The sequence below is a fragment of the Scomber japonicus genome, chromosome 8, assembly GCF_027409825.1.
Source record: "Scomber japonicus isolate fScoJap1 chromosome 8, fScoJap1.pri, whole genome shotgun sequence".
NCBI classification, from domain to species: Eukaryota; Metazoa; Chordata; class Actinopteri; order Scombriformes; family Scombridae; genus Scomber; species Scomber japonicus.
Genome location: NC_070585.1, coordinates 9,208,681 through 9,227,978, shown reverse-complemented (window position 1 = coordinate 9,227,978; position 19,298 = coordinate 9,208,681). Strand labels below are relative to the sequence as shown.

The 19,298-nt window shown below is 41.3% G+C and overlaps 1 protein-coding gene across 1 annotated transcript in view; it reads left to right on the top strand.

The window, feature by feature from the left end:
* psd2 (pleckstrin and Sec7 domain containing 2) overlaps positions 1-19,004 on the top strand; it is a 35,245-nt gene extending 16,241 nt beyond the window's left edge. The window contains exons 4-15 of the mRNA XM_053324361.1: positions 9,286-9,483; positions 9,777-9,857; positions 10,755-10,918; positions 11,294-11,352; positions 12,768-12,857; positions 13,021-13,064; positions 13,185-13,375; positions 13,506-13,576; positions 14,116-14,273; positions 15,075-15,219; positions 15,445-15,588; positions 15,849-19,004. Coding sequence (XP_053180336.1) covers positions 9,286-9,483; positions 9,777-9,857; positions 10,755-10,918; positions 11,294-11,352; positions 12,768-12,857; positions 13,021-13,064; positions 13,185-13,375; positions 13,506-13,576; positions 14,116-14,273; positions 15,075-15,219; positions 15,445-15,588; positions 15,849-16,064 — 1,561 coding nt within the window. The 3' untranslated portion in view covers positions 16,065-19,004. The remainder of the gene's footprint in view (positions 1-9,285; positions 9,484-9,776; positions 9,858-10,754; positions 10,919-11,293; positions 11,353-12,767; positions 12,858-13,020; positions 13,065-13,184; positions 13,376-13,505; positions 13,577-14,115; positions 14,274-15,074; positions 15,220-15,444; positions 15,589-15,848) is intronic.
* Positions 19,005-19,298: the final 294 nt, after the last annotated feature.

Here is a 19,298-nt window from a genome sequence, read left to right as displayed (position 1 = left end):
TGTGTGTGTAAATGTGCAGGGAAACATGCTGCGAGTATGTGTTCCTACCCCCTAGCTCGCGAGCCTACCAGATCTAAGCCCAAGCACAGCAGATAAAAGCCGGGCGCAGTTTGTTTCCATATCAGAGAAGCAGCTCTGCCTCGTGAACTAATCTCTTTCATATACACTGTCAAACGCAGAAACCCGCACACACGCGCACACACATAAAAGGGACACGGGCCGGCAGCATGCATGCATAAACAAAAATGTGCACAATGCTCGTACATCTTAATGCTCGCTCGGTGACACAGATATGGGAGATCCTCGTAGCTGTCTTTCTATGGATCTATCTCTCTGTTTCTCTACTACACACACACACACACACACACACACACACACATGCATCTATCAGGGTGTCACATTGGGAATAAAACCCTTAGTGTGGTTCTATAGCGCAGCTGAAACATCCTGCAGATTATCCTCTCCTGGCTTTCAGTCAACCAGTGATATGGACACACACACACATACACACAAATTCTCGTTTTCACCCTCTCACCACACTAACTGCATCATTTCAGCACCGATAGATTTATCCCCGTCTATTTATAGCTCGACTCTATGTTTTATGACACATCCCACAATCCTACTGTACCAACCACTGCTTTGGCGGAAGGAGGTTGTTCTTCTTAGCGCGGGGCCTCTCTCCTCTGAGGCGTCTGTCAACACTTCCTATAGCGCCGAGTGGAAGTCGAGCCAGACTCTACAAAACATTTTGTGACTGGTTTTTTGGCATTTTCTGTTTCCCCCTCCTGTTTGAATCTGTAGCTGATTTTTTTTTAAGGCAGAAGATCCTCTCTCTCCTCTTGTTGTCAGTGTTTCACCAAACACAATCCCACACCTGACCACAATTAGTCTCACCCAGCCGAAAGAGGTCACCATTGTCCATTGTGTGAGACTAAGTAGGTGTCTTGTGTTTGTGTGTGTGTGTGTGTGTGTGAGAGAGAGAGAGAGAGAGAGAGGAGAGAGAGAGAGAGAGAGAGAGAGAGAGAGAGAGAGAGAGAGAGAGGGAGAGAGAGAGAGAGAGAGAGAGAGACCATATTACAATATTGTTACCAGTGCTGTGAAGTAAGAGATCACATTTAATGAGATTATTGTTATCTGATTGAATGTTATAGCCTTTAATAATACATAATACATAAAATCATTAATAACCATGATGGCTGAATTCCATTTAGCGACTTCAGTTTGAGGTCCTGACATTGTTCATGCTGGCTCACTGTCACATTGTCTGAGTATAACAGAATATAACATTGTTAATGTTATTAGTAACACATGTGCCTCTTCTGCTACGACAAGTCTAAATGTCTGCTGTGAAAAAGGCCTGTTGAGTATTTATTTTGGGGTTAGTGAGTTTAGTAAGATATTTGTGTTTCTTATGAAATACTGCTTTTGATGTGTTTCTTGTCTTGGGTTTAACATCTCAGGATCATGTGGGAAATATGGATGCTTTTAACATATAATCTTTTGGAATCTTCTTTCTTTCATTTCAAGCTACAGTAATTGCGTTAACATTATGTAATCAAATTTTAAATCCACATTAAGTCTGCAGACTCTACAACAGATGCTATTGTCCATTTAAAATGTGTCATAGTGTAACATATTTTATCTTTGTAGACATTTTGGACATCATGAGCAGTTGGTACTGACTACAGATATGCAGTAACAGAATTACAATACAATATAACCAAAACATTTTGACATTTAAATTTGATTTGACTATTTACCCAAATTATAATTAAGTGTAATAATAGTTCATTTGTATAGCACTTAGCAAAAAGGCACATTACCAAGTGCATTACAGCAACCACATTAATCACAGTAAAAAATATTGTGACGTTTGAGGACAGGCAGGCCAAAAGAGGAATAACAAACTAGATTTACACTAAAGCAATGCAAGTGCAATATCAATAATATAAAACAGTGCATCATAATATTTCAGAACAAGGCTAACAAAAGTAAAAGATACAAGATAAATTATATAAAAGCCTTCCGATAAAGGTATGTCTTCAAGAAGATACTGATGTAGGAATTTGGAGATCCTCAGGCAGGTAGTTCCAGACCTGAGGATTACACTTTTAGTTGTAGAGAGCGAGATGGAAACAGTCATCAGGTTCCTGCCTGAAGATCTCAGGCTGCGCAGTCTAGATATATATTCATGAAGAGCCTTAAATATAATGAGTCAAATCTTAAATCAATATTAAACCAATGGGCAGCCAAAGTAAGGTCATTAAAACTGGACTGATGTCTTCTCTTTTCCTACTTTTCGGCAGTTATCCTGCTGCTGCATTCTGCTCACTCTGGAGTCCATTTATTGATTTCTGACTTATACCTGTTAGAAGACCATTACAGCAATCTAATCATGAGGACATAAAAGCCTGGATGATTGTTTGAGTGTCGTTAAAACTTAGGATGGATCATATTCTTGTGTTATTCATTAAATTAGTTGGATTACTTGTAGAAACCCTCCAGATATATTTAAAGATATATTGAAGCAATAATGGGTCTGATATTGTTTTTCCACAAAAAAAGCTCAATACCTTGTTAAAATCAGTAGTTATCTCCTCTTTCTCCCTCATTGACAAAATACTAGCTGTGATGTTAGAAACCACGCTTGTAGCTTCATGTCTTAAACTCAGACTTTCAGTGAGTACAGAGAAACTTTTCCCTCTCAGCAGATTAAAGTGAAAACAGCCTTCAAGTGTCAAACTGTACATACATCATTCTGCACAGTGAAGCTCAAACATCCGACTGATGTAAGAAGAAAAACACATATTTGAGTGGAAGGGGACTTTCAGTTACTGAGTTTGAGTATTTCAGTAGTTTATACGACTGATCAAGTTCTGAAGAGATCTTGAAAACAACTTTAAATGGATTAAGAGGAAACACTAAATAAAAAATAAGCTCAGATCATTTATTATTAAAGTTAGAAACATTTTCAGGATTTACAGATGTAGCTCATTACATAATCACTATTAAGAACTTTTAACCTTTCCATTACGTATTGATATAAATGTGGCTGATGATGTAATTAATTGTCAAGCCTTCCTTTTTCCATGTTAAGTTATGAGTGTTTTGGACACACCTAAATGAATCATAATTATACAACCTCCTCTTTGGCTTTTTCACTTTTACTTTGACATTTGAAGGACTGGCTCTAATATGCTGAATATGTTACTGAGGAGCGTTTATCTCCTGCTCATCATTGGCTAACTGGCTCACAACTCTAAATCAGTTCTTCTCCTGTTTTCACTGCAATGAAAGGATCACATCTGTGCTCCAACAGGTTTATATAAACTGCTGTCTGTGAAAAACCCATAGTGTATAAATGACAAAGGTTATCCATGAGTCAGACTGACATGTGACCGCTGCCCAGCCCAAAAAAAAAAAAGTATTCTTGTCCCAATGCTGACTGAATTTCTGAGTAGTTTTCATCTTAAACCAGGTGGCAGTGATTCTCTTCATGCTGGTCTGTACAAATACCAATCAAACATCCTGCAGGGTTTTGTCTCATCGCATTCTCGTCTTCCATCTCATCCCCCAAATGTTGTACTTTTGACCTTACAGCTGCCTGTCTGTCGGCTGCCTTCTACTATTGTTCTTTTTTTTTTCAAATTAGAAAGAGGAAGGAGGAATTGAGACAGTGAGGTTGACATGCAGGGATGTGTCAGTGTGTCATACTGTACATTATCTATAGAAGTACATAATAACATAATACATAATAGTACATCATAACCTCTAGTGCAGTAGTCCTTAATAAAAGAAATACTGTAGGTACATATATGCTTCTTTATGTCTTTCTCTATAACATAATAGATCAATATCCTATTTATTACCCTCATTTTACAGTAAAATATAGATTATTTTTCCAAATCAGTGATAAACTCTTGCAAAATAGGGTTCAACACTTTCAAAAAATAAAATCAAGTGGCTTCAATCTGCCTTGCATCTGTGCTTGTTGAGCCATATTGAAGCAATACACTGCAGGAATGTACAGAAATAACCACATGCATCGACTAGACTCTGGAAAGCAGCCTGCTTAGTGAACTTTATAAGAGTCCAAAATACAGGACGTCCCGCTGTTATTGAACCGATCTGCTGGCTCAGAGCCCTTCACTTTAGTGCAGAGGAAGTAGTGTTGGCCGGGGACACACAGAGCCATTGTAAAGCCACCACTAGGAACAGCCAATTCATCAGGAAAAAGTCTCTCCAGTCGCTTCGCTCCGCCCCCCAACATCCTCTCCTCTGTAGAGCGCACAGACGGCCAAGAAACTTCAAGGAAAGAAAAAAAAGCCCAAACACATTCACCGCCTGTTGACACTGTTGGAATAACGCATCAGGCTAATTGATCGACTCCTAGCAGCCTATCATTAGGAGATACGAGCCCACTTCCGCTGAGGTAAATGGAGAATATGATTTTGGGGCTTTGGAGTTAAATAGACAAACCGGGCCGATGAAGATTTTTACCGACTAGTGGATGATGAGGCGGTCGGACCGTAGCGCGCCTTCAACCGCTGATTTCCAAGATCAGAGAGACGATGTGGAAAGAGGAATATGATGTTCACTTCGACTTTTTGCTGCAGCTCCTGTAAGTTGTTTAATTTTTCCCTCAGACCTGTGAGGTTTGGAAGTTTTTTTGACGTGCGAATGGGTGGGAACATTAACATTATGCTGCGTGGCAAATGGAAAATAGTGAGGTAGGACGAAAAATCACTGTGGTGCTCGTATAATAATCCTACACCGATTAATCCAGGGCTTTAAAAATGCACAGAGGTTGCTTTAAAAGTATGTTTCAATCTTGAAGTATTCCTATAGGGAAATAAAGTGTGTGCCAATCAATATATAATGAGATAATGAAATATTTCTACTTAAAATAAAAAAGATGACTCTAGTTATCTTTCATTGGTCTTCCTTTAGATAATGAGATATTACATGAGGACTTTTAGGTGTAGTGTACTTGATGGATGCCTAACTTCTCTAAACTGATTGACTTGTATTTTGAACTGTGACCAGCATTTTTAAAAGATCAATATGAGCCAACTCCATACCCATCATGGCCTCAGCTGATGGCCCATCACTGTCAACAGTACTCAAACAACATGTGTAGTAATGTGTTCCTTTCAGTGTTTGTTGACCGTGAAAAGTTGAATGGAATGAATGGATGTGAGTTTTCATGGCTGGCTCTTGGTGCTTTTGTCGCATGTTTTACATTTAAACAGACATTCCAATATTGCAACAGAGTTGTTTTATTTTGTTGCAGTGATTGTATCTACACGCCCCAGCAGATGACCTGGCTGGCACAAAAATACACACACAAAGAGTTGTTGTATGTGTGTTTCTCCCATTGGAGTACCTCAGCTAACCATCAATGAATGTACATGAAAATGAAAGAAAAGAATACAGAATCCTATAATCCCATAATTGTTGATTACTCTCAGAGAGGATGCCACTAAAACCTCCCCTGACCCCAGTCAAACACACACACACACACACCTCCAACCAACACACACACGCACACACATTGCATGCAGACACGCCTTTTAGGTGGGTGCAGGCAGTGCAGAACCAAAAAGATTATCATGTGAGTCACTGGCATGCACCATCATGCTTTATTGCTCTCTTGCTGACACACACACTCACTCACACACACACACTTAGAGTAGTGGTTATAGTGACTATGTGTGGCCTGGAGATACAGACTTGTGCCTTTTAGATGGACAAATAGGTTTACTGTGTGCCACTTGGCTCAGAGTAGCACTAAATATCTTGGCACAAAGGGCCTGCACTACATATGTGACACTATATATTGTGTGTGTGTGTCTCTCTCTCTCTGCCTTATTGTGTGTTTGTGTGTGTGTGTGTGTGTGTGTGTGTGTGTGTGTGTGTGTGTGTGTGTGTGTGTGTTGCCTCTGTTATTGCCAGACGGCGTTGCATCAGGGCAGCCCAGCATCATTTTAGCCCCATGACTGATATGAGCTGTGAATGATTTATGAGCTCTCTCTGAGTCGAGTGAATTAATATGGTCAGACAAGCGAAAGTAATTTCACTGCTAACACACAGCTAGATATTGTATTGATGGTTTACCACACACTCATTTTATTGTGAGTCCATTTGTGTCTTTGTGTGTGTGTGTGTGTGTGTATGCGGGCATTTACATAATACGTACACACCCATCCATCCATTTTTCAATTTTAAAGCAATTGTCTGGGTCTGGAGGGCGACTTCAAGGTGTTCCCAAAGGTTTTTGGCGGGATATGTAGTACTGCAAGTGGGGTTTACTCAGGGGTGTCCTCCCTGTGTTCAGAATACCTCTAGAGGGGGGCTGTACAGGAAGCGTCTTAATCAGATCCCCAAACCACGTCAATTGGCTCCATCTGAACACAACAACAGCGTTCCATTGGTTTCACTCCTCCCGGATACACAGGCTACCCACCCTGTCCCAAAGGACGAGCCCAGACACCCTGCGAACCAAACGGCTTTCAGTCGATAGCATCTGCGATCTTATTCTGGGTGCTGATTCTCCACCACGATTAGGTGGATGGTAGAGTTTGCTTGTCTCACCTCCTTGTGGTGGATAGGTTTATGTGTCCTTGTGACCCTGGGAGCTGTGGTGTTGAGGGTAGTAGCTCCTTGTATGGTGTCCCAGAGCAAATTGGTCAAAGGTCAGGGGCGTGATTAGGGGTAATTTAAAGGACTTAATGAATCAGTCCAGACAGGGAAGTGTAACCTTGCCTGTAGCAGGGAAATCAGGGTCATTTGTAGGGGTCAGCTGAAGGGGGTGTAGTGTGTAGTCAGCAACTGTAGTCAGCATGTGATGGCAGGGGATTGACCTCTGGCTATAGAAGCTGTTTGTTGTGTGTGTGTGTATTTATCTCTACTTTTATCTTCTGTACTTTGATGGCAGTTTGTGCCTCACAGCCAAACTGTGATAGGCAGCCTCTTCTACCACTTCTTCTTCTTCTACTTCTACTTCTTCTTCTTCTCTTTCCTCTAGCACAGCACTCTTGGCTTCCGCTGTATCCATAGTAACCAGTAAATCCCTTATGACAACAGCACGTAATGTATTGAATTTGTGAGGGTAATGCAATTTGGCTGATCAGATTATGCAAAAAAACCGAATCATCTGGCGAATGCTGACGGTGCCACACAGGCGCACACACTGGCAGGAAATGAGGAAATGCCATTTAGCCCGACGGAGGTGAATGTGAACTCTATGTGGAGAAATGGCACGGAGACAGCGTTGGTCTCTTGGTTTGATTCGCTAATAAATACTAGAACAATGTGCGATTCATGTGTGTTACTCATTATTAAATGTTGTGCTGTTTTGCGTGCGCATTAGATGATTTATGTCTAGTGCTTGAATGGGATGAATGTGGTATAGAGACGTGGGGGATATTCTTTCATTAGAAATGTCAATGAAGTATTAAAGAAGCGCTAGTTTAAGTAACACATCCAATCTAAAAGAACCCATCTGCACTGAGTATTTAAAGTCTAATAAAAAAGGCTAATTAACTTGTCATTGATGAACTGTGCAGCAGTTTGCCATGTATACAGTGCAGCTCAATGTCTTAATCAGACTACCTCACTAAGTCATAAATAAATAAGTAGAGCTCTAATTAATACACCGCATTGATTTTTGTTTCCATTCTCCTGATGACACTTGAACATGTTATAGGAAGTGAGAGGCTTTGGCCTGACTCGACAGTTTATCTAACCCCATGTTAGGGCTGGGCAATATATCCATATATCGATATTGTGATATGAGACTAGATATCTTCTTAGATTTTGGATATCGTAATATCGTGATCAGTGTTGTCTTTTCCTGCTTATACATGCTTCATTACTGTAAAACGATGTAATTTTCTCAACTTAACAGTTGAGAAAGACACTTAGCTCTATTTTTTTTTTAACCTTTTGCCCACTTTGTCATTATTTCCACGTTACCAATGATTACTATTGACCAAACATTCACACATAGTGTAAATATTCTGTGAAAGCATCAAGAATCATCTCTCGAATATATCGATATTGAGGTATTTGGCTAAAAATATGGTGATACTTGTGTTTGTTATATGGCCCAGCCCTGCCCTGTGTCCTCTAGTAGCGCACTGCACTGTAGTCAGCAGTGCTCGCCTTTTTCCTCTTTGTTTAATCTTCACGTATTCTTTTCTTCTTAGTTTGAACTGCGATTCATGCAGTTGTGTAAGCTTTATATTGCTTCTGCAAACATTATTCTTACTCAATAACATTGCAAGTGGTTTGAAATTCTTTCCCCTGGTGTTAAAAAAGGAGTCTGTAAATAACAATAGAAGGCAGTCAATTGAAATCCAGTGAATAAAAAAAAGAGCTCGGTTTGAAGTCGGTTTCATAATGATCACCATCACTTTTTAATGTGGTAGAATTTGAACAACTTTTCATTTTGAGACAATGCCTCAAACGTGTCAAATTATAGCTGTAAACAAGGGAGTGTGGTTCAGGAACATCTGCCATTCATATGTCTGTAATGACTGTGCAAGTCGTTACAGAGCAATGGAAGCTTGTGCGTGTTCGCTCTCGTGTCTTAAACTGCTTGGCAACTGATTTGATTTTTTTCTTAACCTTAACTACTCCTGCTGGGATATTAGAGTACATTCAGTACTCAGTAGAAACGCCCTGCATCACAGTCACACAGTTACATCCATTCACAGCTGGGGTAGACAGTTCAGTGATAAACAATGAACAGAAGATAGACAGTTCACCAGTTGAGAGCAATTCGATGGGAGTTGTTAAGGCCTGGTTCACTACTACTACTTCAGACACCTTTTTTAAAAATGAAACTTTTCAAACTTTTAGGCCTGAAATAGAGGAGGTGAAGAATAAAACCGAGGTATTAGTTTTTACATCACAGTACTTGAATTTGAATGATGTCAGTCGTCTGAGATTAGTGGAGCTTTTTGGAAGAGATTGGAGCAGGTGAAATCTGCCTCAGCTTTATAATCAGCCTTTCGGAGCCACTCCATTAAAGTAGGGCATTAAGTGACAGAGAAACTGGGTCATAGCAAGTCATTTAAACATCATTTGATTTTTTTGTTTGTGTGTATGTGAACATATGTTTATGTAATTGAGTTTTATGCCCAGTAGCTTTTTTCCGCTGTTATGTTCTAAGTGAGTAGGCGTCCAGCGATGAACATGTGCTCCATTCATTAACCTGAGAACCTGCCTGTGTGTCTCTGTGTGTGTCTGGTTTTGTGCGCATGTTGTCCTCCCCAGCGATGCAAACCTCACAGACGCACTGTCTGACTCAGAGGAGTGCGATTTGGGCAGTCTGGAGCGTTTGGAGCGCGGCAGCACCGACACTTTGGCCAATGGCTGCCGAGCCGACTGTGAGGCCGCCAAAAGGCTGGCTAAGCGCCTCTATCACCTCGAGGGATTCAAGCGCTGTGATGTGGCCAGACACCTGGGCAAGAAGTGAGCATGCACAGACACACAGTAACACATGCAGACTGATAAATCACCAGAAACAGTGGGAAACATGATTACATGGCTGCAGTCACGCACACTATTAAGACACAAAGTACACACTGATGAAAAACACACATAATCAGTCAAAAGGTCACTTAAAAGTATACAAATATTAATATAATGTTATTAGTGGAGTATTTGGTAATATAGTGGCATGAAGACAACATATATATAACACATCCATTCCTGTTCAGTGCCACGTTGTTGTGCTGATGCTCTGTCTTTCTGTCTCTCTGCAGTAATGAATTCAGCCAGTTGGTGGCATCAGAGTACCTGAGTTTCTTTGATTTCTCCGGCCTGTCGCTGGATCGAGCCCTGAGGTAATGCAAAGTCAGCATTTGGAAGTGATGAGTGTGCGATGATAGATGTTGGTACATGTGTCTGTGTGTGCGTGTACGTGTGTGTATATTCCTCACATTGCCTCTTCACAAGACATTAGCTTTGTGCTAATGAAGCCGTCATGTTGAGTACAGTTAGCCGGTGTAGCTGTCATGCTGCTGTCTCAAGCTGCTGTCTTCAGCCCCGGGACCTCAACTAAGAGGCCTCATGAGTGCACTTCAGACTGATTTGCTTTTTAAAAAGTAACATCTCACATACATATGGTCCTGCATTAATTCCGATATTCCTGTATGTCAATTTAATTTCTCATTAGTTCGCTATAAAAAAAGCAAGCCTTACTAATCAGGAAAAAACTTAAATTGTTTAGTCACTGTAGTTGAAGTTGGAACCAATAGATTTTTGATGCTTTTGCTTGAAAAATGTACTAAACTCATTAACCAAAAAATATTTTTAGTTGATTCATTCATAGATCGTTTCAGCTGCTCAACATTGTGTCATTTAAAAATGTAGAATATTAAAAGTAGAATGAGAGCTATAGTAAGTCTGTTGATTGTAACCTATAGTTTGAAAATACATCCATGTATCTGCAGTGTAAAAATGCAACCAGTTGTCCACATCAGACCATACAGAGACAGAAAGATGAGTCCTTATGGAAGCAAACTACAGCATGCATGAACACTTGTCCAAGTTTAAAAAAGCAAGCTTGTCTATGTTTCACCATTAAAATGTTTTATAATGTTTCCATCAGAGCTGTCAGCTGCATTCCCACACAACTCTGTTTACTGTCAAGAGTGATTAAATCATATGTTTTGCAGAGATGAGTCTTAAGGAAACATTTGACCTCCTGTTGAACTTGTAGTGTCATTTATGTGTGACAGAAACTTCTTAAAGGCCTTTCCACTAATGGGGGAGACTCAAGAGAGAGAAAGGGTCCTTGTGCATTTTTCAAGACGCTTTTGCCACTGCAACCCACAAACGCCCACCTCTGAAGGTCAGAGCCATGACGACGATGATGATGATGATGCTGATGCTGAAAAAGATGGTAAAGAGGAACCGAATTATACAAAATAACATGCGATAAAGTATTTTAACTTGAGTGTTCAATTCATTTTACATTGCTGTTGCTGATTTTCATATTGATCCCTGCTGACCAAACATAACCACAGCTGTGCTAGAGACAGCTGGAGCTATTTGCACAAATCTTAAAATATGAGTGTCATAATGTAAATACAGAGCACATTCAGCTTACAGCATCAGCTAAGGTTATTTTAACATTGAGGCTACCAGTGATAACAAGGACTTTGGGTACATTTACAGTGTAGGACTTACAATGGGAATGTGCTGCATCACATGCACGTGTGCACAGGAGTGATATGACATTTAGTTGACCTCAGCTTTCTGTATTGTCCCATTGCAGATGGAGCTCACACATTAACCTGCGCCCTGATGCTACTCAACACTGATCTGCACGGACATGTATGTACTCTTTATCACACGGGTTCCGCTGGAGTCCCACTCCTCTAATCCTCCTGCATAGCTGGAAAACAAAACATAAATCTTTTCATCTTATTTTCAATCTACAGTATTTCTTTCCTTTTTCTTTGTCTCGCTGTCTACTGTTATCTCTCTCTCTCTTTCTCTCTCTCTCGCTCCCTCTCTCTTTCTCTCCGTGTCATTCTCCTCCCCAGCCTACTTTCTGACCTGTTTCTGTCTCGCCTCTCCTCGAATAGTCTCTTGTGCTCAGTTTTAAACTGGAGCACTGGTCTGGGTCACGTAACACAATCAGTATCTGAGGTCCTGTGCTTTTTGCCTTTCCTCGACCCCGCCGCTCAACTCAACTCAACTCAGTTCCCTGCTAAAAAACACTCTGAGTGAATATCCCTCCTGTGACTAATAATCTTTCTCTCTTTTCAATTCCTCTTTCCTCCTTTTCAAAATCCCTCCCCCGCTAACCACATCTGGTTCCCTGGTCTCTCTCTGCCCCTGCAGGTGGTAAGTATGCTTATAGAACTAACAAGAGCCCTGTTCCTAATTAACATCTGTTTCTTCTTTTGTCAGCTAACAACATAATTTCAGCCAGAAGTTTAGAACTGATGTTATTTTAGACTCCTAATAAAGGATGCTCCCACAGTGGTATACTAATGATTAATCATTGTTATTCAGTGACAAAATCTGGCTGCTTGAATTAAAATGTACTAAGAAAGGATTCCTGCATCATTATGGCTAGTGAAGATCAGATTAATTTTAGGTTAGGCTATATAATTCCTTCTTTAAATAACTATAATTTAAATAAATGGCAACCTTAGCATAAGTAGTAGGGTAGTGAATTACACCATGTTACCTTTTTGTGATGATAAACCACAAAAACTATAATGAAGCGTTGCCTGTTATAAAGGAAAATATAAAAAAAAAACCCACCACAAAGCAGATTCTTTTTATAACAGTGCTGATTCAAATTAGTTTCAGTTCCACATCTGCATCTTAGGTTACAGGCATGAATCAGAAAGAAAATGGGCTCCATCACACCAGTGTGTTCTTCCAATCCATCTAGTGATGTTCAAGAGGTTAAACAGTGGGGAAGGTTCTCTAAGACGACACTTGATTAGCTTGTAAATGGAGACTTTCTATCTCTACCACCACCTGCAGAACTTGAGCAGCATTACATTGCCACCCAGTGGACACAACTGCACAACTGATTTGGATCGGAGCAGATGCAAAGGGTGTGAAATCATCAGCTATTTTAGTAGTGTCAACTATTGATACTGAGCTGAGCAAGATTCACACATTCTGCTTCACTCACATGCCTAGAAATGAATGCAAAATATTTTAGAAAGGCGAAATTGTTAACTTGTTTTGTGTTTCTGTGTGTCTGCTTGTTCTCCTCTCCTCAGAATATTGGGAAGAAGATGTCGTGCCAACAGTTTATCAGTAATCTAGACGGCCTCAACAATGGCAAAGACTTCCCCAAAGAGTTATTAAAGGTACATATCTGCTCCTGAGACCTACCACAAAATTCCTACTGATTTGTCAGCGTGGTCTTTATTTTCTCTTAATGCCAGAATGGAGATTTGTCTTCACATTTCAACCCTGTAGTCAAATTACAGTACCTCAAAAAGTTCCTCTCTTACTGCCTTGCCTACACAGGTCCTGTATAACTCAATCAAGAATGAGAAGCTCGAGTGGGCAGTGTGAGTACGCATTTTGTGTTGGTCAATAGGAAAAGTATTTGGGGTATGCAAGTTTTTTTAGAAGCAAGTACACTTGAATATCTGCTGCTCAGGTTCATCTGAATGTGTGTGTGTGTGCAGTGAGGAGGAGGAGCTGAGGAAGAGTCTCTCAGAGCTGGTGGAGGAGCAGTGTGAGGGCGGGAGTAAACGTGTTGCTAGGGTAACGGACGGCAGTAACCCTTTCATCGCCATCCCCATCCTCCTCAATGCCGTCACCTACAAACACGGAGTGCTGACCCGCAAGAGCCACGCCGACATGGACGGCAAACGCAGTGAGTGACACGTACACACAAACTCACGCACGCACACACACACGTTCAAGAGTGACGTCACCAAAAAATCTTTATATTATGTTGTGAATAAAATGTTTAAGAAAAGTTTTTTTTTCTTTGTCCCCCCCAGCACCGAGGGGCCGCCGTGGTTGGAAGAAGTTCTATGCGGTTCTGAAGGGGATGATCTTGTATCTCCAGAAGGTACCGCATCTCACCCTCTGCTCCGTTGCCATAGAAACACACATCTACCACGGCTGTCACTGCGGTGGTGGATGCTGCTAGCTGCTCTGCTCTGCGTGTGTGTGTGTGTGTGTGTGTGCTTGGATGTGTGTGTGTGCTTTAGAGGGAGAGAGTGAGATAGAGAGAGCATTAGGAGAGGAAATGAGGCATGGCCGCTGTGGTGCATGTTTGTCTCCCCCTGCTGGGAGAAAGGCTGTACTGACCACATGAAAGGTTAAATGTTCAATCTGAATGAAATGCAATGAAAATTAGCTTCTTCTTTCTATCACAAGCATTGTAATATTTTTCACTCACTTCATGACATTAGTATGGACATTTGTATAAAAGAGTTAAGTTTTCTATATAATTAAATCAGGAGTTTACCTCAGGGTGAAGTTGCCCTTGAACGTTCACCTCAATTTAGACATTTTACGAAATCATTAAACTGACTGAAACATGACAACATGTATAGGCTCTAAAACATATGATCACATATGCTTTTTTTTCTGTTACCCACCCAGGATGAGTACAAGCCTGACGCCGACATTTCAGAGGTGGACCTGAAGAATGCAGTGCGGATCCACCACGCTTTAGCCACTCGTGCCACAGACTACAGCAAGAGGGCCAACGTACTGAAGCTCAAAACCTCAGACTGGAGAGTTTTTCTGCTGCAGGCCCCGTGAGTCACCCTGTACAATTTTCCATTTCACTTGGGAAAAAAAATCACACTCAGGAATTAAGACAGTGGAATTTTCCCTTTATACAGATATATTTATACATTTTATACCCCCCCCCCCCCATTTGTCACATTTGCAGCCAATCTTGTAACAATGCCCTGAAAGAGACCTGCAGGTGTTAATACAGATAAACTGCTTCTATATTATGTGTCTCTTAAAGTTTATAACATACTTTTTAATGAGGGTATTTAGTTTGATGCAAAATGTTAGCAAAACACTTTCCCCAAGACCCTGATAATGAACTAATTAAACAGGCATTTGAGTTGTGATGCAGCATTTTAATTTCAACACTGGAATGTATGTTGCGTCAACAGGATAAAAATATCACTGTGTTGACATCAAAAATGTCTCAGTGGTGTGTAAAAGGTTTGTCTGTTTTTTTTTAATATAAACTACCTTATAAATCACAGAGTATGAATCAATCTCCTGTTGAAGGTCATGCACGCTCCTCTCATCTGTGTGGAGGGTTCGGCAGGTACAGGTGATACTGTATGTAACCTGATACTGAGGCTGAATCTGCAGCACTGTGCTGCTGTGAACAAGTAACAAGCAAAACTGAAATGAAATCTGATTCTTTAATCAAAAACTGAGTAGATTTAAAATATTTCCGGCATTATCTGTAAGACAAACCTGCGTGAATGTGGCTTTACAACAAAACTAACCTCCTCATTCTCTCTCTCTCTCTCTCTCTCTCTCTCTCTCTCTCTCGCTCTCTCTCTCTCTCTCTCTCTCTCTCTCTTCAGGAGTGAGGAGGAAATGATGTCTTGGATCTTCCGAATAAATCTGGTAGCAGCGCTGTTCTCTGCCCCGGCCTTCCCTGCTGCCATCGGCTCCATGAAGAAATTCTGTCGGCCCATCCTGCCGTCTTCATCTACCAGACTCAAGCAGGTACACACACACACATACACCCACACACACACACACATATATGATTAGAAACCACCATGTTCCCATGCATGCTCTGTAGCACAGCAGCACCCACGGTTCTCCCTCAATAAAAACCTTTACATCTCATCACGTTACATCTTTATATATATTTAATTAGCCTTCCCTTGTATCTGATTGGTTGGTTTGGGGGTCTTCCTGTGTCTGTCTGGGCTGTGATTGGTGCAGGAGGAGCAGCTGCTGAGTCATGAGAGCAAGCTGAAGCAGATGAGCCTGGAGCTGGAGGAGCACCGGAAAAACCTACCCTCATCCGACCCCAAAAGCCGCGACTGGGAGGAGTACCGCCTCAAAGAGCACTACCTCACGTACGAGGTACAGACTAAAACATGTAGCATATAAAAGCATTTTTAATACTGCAAATGACAATCATTTCCAGCCTCCATGTTTTTAATGTTTTAAGGGTCTTAAACTTTCAGTCCCTTAAATGAATGTGTTTGTAAAGTAAGTAAAAGCTGCTTTGAGATGACACTGTCTAAATATATCAAGGCCACTGCTCACCTTCTGGTCTCCTTGCCTTAACACACCCATCTTTCCCTCTTCTCTTTCTCTCCTCCTCCCTTCTCTGTGAGCAGAAGACTCGTTATGAGACGTATATCAGTCTCCTGCAGGCCAAACTCCGAGCAGAGACGGACGACTTAGAGAAGATTGAAGCCAGCGTGATGGGAGGCCTGATCATGGAGGGAGGGCTGGCCGGCCGCGAGTGCCTCCTCCGCAAGACACAGTCCTCCCCGTCCATCAGTCAGGCTCAAAGCGGGTTAAATGGGAGGGCCGCTGGACAGAGGTGCTGAGTGGGGGAAAGGAGGACGAGAGACCACAGACCACAAAACAACATCCCTCCGAGCCAAACTAGCGTAATCCTACAATGTGTTTTTCAGTTTGTTTTTAGTTTGTTTTTGTGTTTAAGGCTCCTCCTTTCCTCCACTCACAATAACAGAGTGGGCAGCAACAGGAGAAATGTGCATCTCTATCCTTCCCAGAATCTATCAACCCCAGTGATAAGTTTTTATCCTAGAGCAATAGATGACGAAGATGAAGAGCTCGCCTTTGATACCCAGAAACTGACTGACCCTGCCAAAACCTCAGTTCTTTGAACTTTAATTATTGCACATTAAAAAAAAAAAGATCATAAATGTGATCACTATTTATAACATCATCAGTATTATTTTGCAGATGTCTTTTAGTTGAACTGTGTTTTTAGTTTTAAGCAGAACTTTGAATAATTTATAAAGTGTTAGTTTTAAAGGCCGGACAGAGAAAGAGAGACCTGACACGAGGGAGCGTGCGACTCCTGAAAGATCCTCACCAGATTCTTCACAGCTGTCGTCACTCACGTTCAACAGGTCTGGTTTCCTCTCTTTCCTGTCCTCACCAGGCAGGGATGGAGATGGAGATGGTGGACATGGTACTACTGTAGCATTTTGGCCTTTTTTTTCTCTCCCCCCTCCCACTCACCTTTACACACGCAGCCACTCACAGGTGTGTGTATGGACCTACAGTAAGGGTGGAGTGTGGCGTGTGGAGACATCAACATATCTGTCCCTGAGTTACAGAAAACTCACACAAATACAAACTCAAAAAGAACTTCTCAGAAGGATCAAGTCCTTCCCGTGTATAGCATATTTATTTATTTATTTAACTCTCCAAACCTTTATTCGCAGCAGGAAGGGTTTACACAGAGTGTGCTTGCTCGTTCCCAATAATGACCTTCTTGACATTCACACATTTACATACATTCAAACTTGTACAGGAACCGCACGGTGGAGACATGGTTTTAACTGTTCACCAGAGGAACTGCAGGTGGAGTGCCTTACTCAAGGGCACCTCGACACGAGCGAGTGTTAGTTGTCACTTGTCAGATTTTCCCCAACAAGTGAAAGAAAGACTTGAATCCGAGAGATCACAAGTCTCTTTCTGTGATTTTTTTGTTTTGTTTTGATGCCGCTACCCTAAATCCTGACATGTATTTAATAATTCTGTTTGTTTTTAACGACTCAAAGAAGATAACAGTATGTGACTGAATGGAAGCACTGTGCCATGTTCTGTTTTATCCGCCCGACTGCTCTTCTTATGTCATGACAGAGCGCATTGAGCTGATATATAACAATATACTGTATGGTTTGGTGTGAGGTTTCTGAAGGCTGAAATGAAGGGAAGAACAGGAAAGTGTGGGTGGGTGGCATAAGAATGGGTCAGATAGCGTGTGTGTGTGTGTGTGTGTGTGTGTGTGTGTGTGTGTGTGAGTGCGCGTGTGCATGTGGTGTGTGCATTGGCATGCTTTTTTAAAGTGACTCCAGTTAAGATGTCGAAAGCTGTACGCAACAGGAAGAAGTAAATATAGCAGGGTCATGTTTTGTATGAAGATTTTCAAAGTGCTATCGGGCTTGTTTGACGTTGAGAGACAATCCAACGGCCTTCTGCTCAATAAGACTGCCGTCGCAATCAGGCCTAGGTCTCTCAAAAACATCTTCTGCACAAAGGCATCCACCATCCTTGTGACAAAAGATGTACGTTTACCTCTTGAAAACAGAAAATGTAACCAATCTTTGCTCTGTAACATGTTACATGGACCTATCATAGCTTGTTGTATCGGTGTATCCTACCACTGCCATCATTCCTAACAGACGGAGATGTTTTTGGGAAAGCAGGCCCTGGTTTATCTTAGACAGAGACTGGCTGATTTGGTGAGTGTAGCAGCAGGACTGCTCCAGCTTAGCGTGCTAAAGTCAAGAAAACTGTCAGCAGCATACTGGAAACAGAGAGGGGAACAACAGCAAAACAACTCCACCAGCAGAGTAGCCATCAAAACATCCTCCACCGAGGACGAGCGGGAGGAAAGACTGCTTTTCTAAGAAGAGGCTGGTTTGGTCTTCTAAGAAAGAACGTCTCTGCCCACCAAGAACAAGAAAAAAGGACATCCAGCACACATTTTCCAAAAACAACATATTAAGCCTATTTCTCTTCAGAGGATGATTTGTGTAATGGGGATGTTGTGCGAGGGGTAGTGGTACTGCTGTTTGTGAGCACCTTAATTGATCCCAACCCACCCAAATACACACACCTTTCCTCTTTCTATGTAATTTGCTTATGACACAACTGTAGATCAGTGAGCGTAGTGCCCCCTTACTCAGCCTCAGTGTGGCACAGAAGCATGTCGACATTACCAGAGCTGTGAATATCTACAGTATGAACAATCGTATTATCTGTGGCTCTGGACACAACGCTTCTGCTGCTTCATATATATCGTATGAATTGTGACTGACGGGATCTGAGATCCTTTCGGGACATGGCTGGAAACCTGGAATCACAGCTGGAATCCTGGACCTGGATCCTTGTACAGACCAAAATGAAATGAAACAGAGCTGAGTTTTCAGAGAGGAAGTACCATTTTATAAAGCTGTATTGTTAGGATAAATAACTGCTTTCTTACAGGGAGACTTCCCCCTTATAGTCACTTTGGCTGTTGTGCTAACCATTGTTTCCCAATGTTCTAGGGTAGGCCTGTGCTGTAATATAGGATTGTGACAAAACATATTTGTTGATTGTTATGTTTTATTTAAAAAAAAAAAAAAAAAAGATGACAACTTCGGCACTTTGATGTCAGCATTGGATCTGTCTTTTTGTTTGTTTTGTTTGTATATCTGAACTGTTTTTGACAGGATGCTCATACTATGTAAAGGACATATTTACTGAATATTTAGTCTGTGCTTCATAAAGTAAGCTTTTATACAGATGCTTGTAGTTGTGATTTATTTAGATCTGCACCTAACAAATGTGCAGCAGTTTGCTCTGTAGATATCACGTCGTATAATATCTTGAACACATTTTTATTTAGAGGCATAGAACTAGTAAAGTTAGGTCTGTGTAACTTTAGGTCTGCGTAAACTAAGTATTATGGTATTATACAGTATGTATTTCATATGGGGACAGCTAGAGGCCTCAAACAGGCACTATGATCGCCTCTGCATTGACATCATACCACCAATCGCACCTTGGTGGATGTGCATCAAGCAGCATCCAATTAA